At 43.7% G+C, this 4,553-nt stretch overlaps 1 protein-coding gene across 1 annotated transcript; it reads left to right on the forward strand.

Annotated features, from left to right (window-relative positions):
* Positions 1–777: 777 nt before the first annotated feature.
* On the forward strand, positions 778–1,998 carry LOC135707104 (uncharacterized). The gene has a single exon (XM_065228838.1). It carries the CDS (start codon positions 778–780, stop codon positions 1,996–1,998), a length of 1,221 nt encoding a protein of 406 aa, XP_065084910.1.
* Positions 1,999–4,553: the final 2,555 nt, after the last annotated feature.

Consider the following 4,553-nt stretch of genomic DNA (forward strand, 5'->3'; position numbering starts at 1 on the left):
AGCGAAACTGCCAACACGGGATTCAGGACATGAGTTGGACAACACAATGGCACGAAATGCCAGTGCTTTGGGTGCTCATACCGGAGTTCGACTGCCGCAGATATCGCTTCCGGAATTCGATGGTTACTACAAGAGCTGGTTGTCATTCAAGTCAACCTACATTTCATTGATTCATGAGTCCGGGGAGCTGAGTGAAGTCCAAAAGTTTCATTACCTCAAGTCGGCGCTCAAAGGTAAAGCAGCCAAACTCATCGAATCGTTGACGCTCACCAGCGAGAACTATATTATCGCTTGGGAGACGATTTCGAAGCGGTATTCAATGAGTATCTCCTTAAGAAGAGGCATTTGCAAGCATTAATGGAGTACCCAAAGGTGGAGAAGGAGTCAGCATCGGCCATACATGCATTGGTCGATGAATTTGAGCAAAGGTTGAAAATCCTGAAGCAGTTGGGAGAGAAGACAGATCACTGGGGCGCAATGATCGTACATTGGATGTGCTCCAAATTAGATCTCAAAACGTTGCAACCTTGGGAAGCCCACGCTACTTCAACTAAGGATCCAACTTTCGCATTCTTGGTGGAGTTTTTGGAGAAGAGGACAAGGGTATTAGACGCGGTTTCATCGAATGCTGTCGAATCAAGGAGCGGTTTGCAGAAGACTGAGGTCAGACGCCAGAAAGTGATCGTTCATGCTGCTACGGAGAACGATAGAAGTGTACCAAGCTGCTGCTGTTGTGGAGATAAACATTACTTGGGTCGATGTGGAAAGTTTGCTGCTATGACTTTGAAGGAGAAGCTGCAGTTCGTGAACAGCAAGCGATTGTGCAGCAACTGTTTAAAATCCGGGCATTGGGTTCGAGAATGCAGTTCAAAGTTCAGCTGCCGAGACTGCGGAAAGAAACACAATTCGTTGATTCATCCTGGATTCCCTCTGAGCAATGGTGGTGGAAGCAGTTCTCAATCCTCTGGAAAATCAATGAAGAAGGCCGATGGAAAGGTGTTATCGTCAAATTTGGTTACAAACGACGAAGAATCAGAACAAGAGGACGCGGAACAGCGGGAAGCGGTAGGAACATACAACGTAGGGACTAAAAGAGGAACAACATCAAGCGTTTTCTTGTCTACTGTTGTACTGGTTGTGCGAGACCAAAACGGAGGGAAACATCTAGCTCGAGCCTTGCTCGACAATGGGTCGCAGGTAAGCATCATGAGTGAGCGCTTATGCCAAATACTCAGCTTAAAGCGACGGGCAGTCAACGTTCCTATTTGCGGCATTGAGCAAGCGGAAACACGGGCGAGATTTCTTGTAAAAACTGCAATCAGTTCTAGGATCAAAGACTTCTCAATTGGAGTCGAATTCCTAATTCTTCAGAAGGTGACGTCAGAATTGCCTTCAGTTCACGTGTCGACGGCCCACTGGAACATTCCAGGCGATACTCAGTTGGCGGATCCGGAATTCAACACCAGCAGTCGGATCGATCTTCTAATCGGAGCTGAACATTTCTATCGGTTCCTGTCTGAGCGAGAAGTCAAGCGGATTTCCCTGGGGACTGGACTTCCAGTGTTGATCGATACGGTATTCAGGTGGATCGTGACCGGCAAAGTGTCAGATACGTACAACAATCCAGTAAGCTGTTTAATTTCGGCAGCGCCAGACAATTTGGAGATTCTACTACAGAAGTTTTGGGAGATAGAGAGCAACGAGGATCAACCGGCATGGTCCAAGGAGGAACGGGACTGCGAAGAGCATTTCGTGAAAACAGTTAGCAGAACGGAAGAGGGACGTTACGTTGTTCACTTGCCAAAGCATGTTAACTTCGCACAGATGTTGGGCGACTCCAGAGCAATGGCGCTTACAAGGTTTTTAAGGCTGGAGAAGCAGTTAGAACGGACTTTAGAGATGCGTAAGCAGTACAATACTTTCATGCAAGAGTATCTCGATCTAGGGCATATGAGGGAAGTTCGTGAGGACGAACTTCGGGGGAGGATAATGCGATGAATGTCCGAAAATTCCTCTATTTACCCCATCACGCTGTACTGAAGGAATCCAGCACTACAACCAAAATACGCGTTGTATTTGACGGATCTTCTTGTACGGATAGCGGATATTCGTTGAATGACGTTCTTCTAAAAGGTCCTACGATTCAGGATGAATTGCTATGTCTGCTGCTACGATTCCGGAAGCATGAAGTGGCGCTGGTCGGAGATGTAGAGAAAATGTACCGACAGGCATTGGTACACGAGGATGATACTGGACTGATGCGCATCTTCTTTAGGTTCTCTGCTGATGAACCAATAAAGGTCTTCGAGTTACTTACAGTAACTTACGGGTTGAAGCCTTCGTCGTTTTTAGCAATTCGAGCATTGCATCAGTTGGCGGCGGACGAAGGAGCTGAATACTCCGAAGCTAGCAATGCGCTAGTAAAAGATTTCTACGTGGATGACTATATTGGTGGAGCACCCAGTGTAGAAGGAGCCATCCAACTACAGAAGAATCTAGGCACTCTGCTAAGGAAAGGAGGATTTGCTTTGCGAAAATGGTGTTCAAATCGGCAGAGGTTTTAACTGGTATCCCTGCCGATCAACTAGGAACAAATCTATCGATTTCATTCGAAATCAGTCCGGAAGAAAAGGTGAAAACTTTGGGAATCTGGGACTGATCAATTACGCTTCAACTACGACGTAGCGGCAAATGAGCAAATCTGGACTAGAAGGAGCATCTTGTCTGCTATTGCCAAACTCTTCGATCCATTGGGATTGATTTCTCCACTAATCGTTACGGCGAAAGTTATCATGCAGGAGCTAGCTTTGCTGAAGCCTGTTCCTTCTGATATCGAGAAGAAATGGAAGGCTTTCCATTCCCATTTGGGAAAAATCTCGGAAGTACGAATCAGTCGATTTGCCTTTGTTTCTAACTGGATCAATATACAATTTCACTGTTTTGCTGATGCTTCTACGTTGGCATACGGTGCTTGCTTGTACGTGCGGGCGACGGATCAAGCAGGAAACGTGCAGATTGAGCTACTCTCGTCGAAGTCACGCATTGCGCCACTTAAGAGATTAACGTTGCCAAGGCTGGAACTCCGCGGCTAGAGAAGCTGCTCGTCTTCACTCCAAGGTGACAAAGGCTCTCTCATTGGATAATGTACGCTCTATATTCTGGTCAGACAGTACCATTGTCTTGCACTGGTTACGTGCGCCTCCCAACTCATGGCAAACGTTCGTCGCAAACAGGGTTTCGACTATTCAGACGCTTACATACAATCATCCATGGCGACATGTTGCTGGAAAGGAGAATCCTGCTGATTTGGTATCTCGGGGATTACCAATAGATGATTTTCTGCAAAGCCAGCTGTGGAAGAAATGACTTTTGAATACATTTCTATAACTACTCTTGTCAAATTTTGGATCCCTTAATCCGAATCAGATGCTAAAATCCTTATGCGAAGTGTATTTTCAGCAAAAATTACAAAACAGATTTATTAAAATACATAGTTGCGACTAAATGTAGGCAATTTATTTAAACATCATTGTAAATATCACAGAAAATCATTGATTTCTCTATATAACTTATTAACGTAATGTTTTCAATGATTCAGCTTCATTGACACTTAGTTGAATGAAAAATACCACTTTTAAGTGAATGCCAACAATCGTTAAAACCCTTTGACCGTTTTTTAATGCTGATATTGAATGCTATTGAACGTCACTTAAATAACATTGAAATTTATGCAGTAAGATCTACTTTTGATATGATAAATTCGTCAATGTAATCATTGGAGTCTCATGATGAAATGCTATGTTTCAAGATTTCTCACCGAAAATTTACTAACTGACAACTAAAAACGCAACCCATAATGATCAATTTCACCCCGGTGATCAATTTGCCCCCGGATTACGGTACCTACATTTTATCCGTAAGATCATAATTTGGGTCTGCTAGTTTCATAAGTTGTGTGGTTTTAAATATCCGTGTTATTCTTTCAAACGGATGCCTGGTTAAGATGGTCCAAAACAACACTTTTCCTTGAAAACTGGAGGCTCACCTTTTGTAGGAAATTTACAGAATCTTCATCAATCTTTTCTTCTATTCAGGGCATCAGAGAGGACATCTTTTTTTCCGGATTTGTTTTCCGTCGATCTTATTTTCCGTACTGAGTACCAATGCTACCCACACCTGGACCCCACCTAACGACCCATCAACTCATGGATCAGGGACAAACGGCTTTACTTCCCTTGATCAGAGATTTTATGCCTAAGAAAATCCCGGTGGCGCCAATCAGAGGCAATCACGCCTACCACTACACCACCGGCGCCGCTAATCGCGAGGGCATATATCGACAACAAAACAAAATCGTCCCTGCATTTTCAATAGAGTCATCTCCCACGTAAAAAAAAACCTTATTTAATGGTAGCACCGCTGATATTTGAGAAAAAAAAGTCCAATTTTCATAGCCGTTACTGAAAAATACATCTAATGCATTCTAATTTAGTGAACCCTACCGCTATAATTAAAAAATATGAAATAAAAGTTTAAGCCTTGTTTTTAGGACC

The sequence above is a fragment of the Ochlerotatus camptorhynchus genome, unplaced genomic scaffold (assembly GCF_037179485.1).
Source record: "Ochlerotatus camptorhynchus isolate MF236.1 unplaced genomic scaffold, CSIRO-AGI_Acam_v1.1 ptg000303l, whole genome shotgun sequence".
Lineage (NCBI taxonomy): Eukaryota > Metazoa > Arthropoda > Insecta > Diptera > Culicidae > Ochlerotatus > Ochlerotatus camptorhynchus.

Bases quoted from the DNA above. Each gene is read 5' to 3' on its own strand.
- LOC135707104 (XM_065228838.1), top strand. From the start codon at position 778: ATGACTTTGAAGGAGAAGCTGCAGTTCGTGAACAGCAAGCGATTGTGC.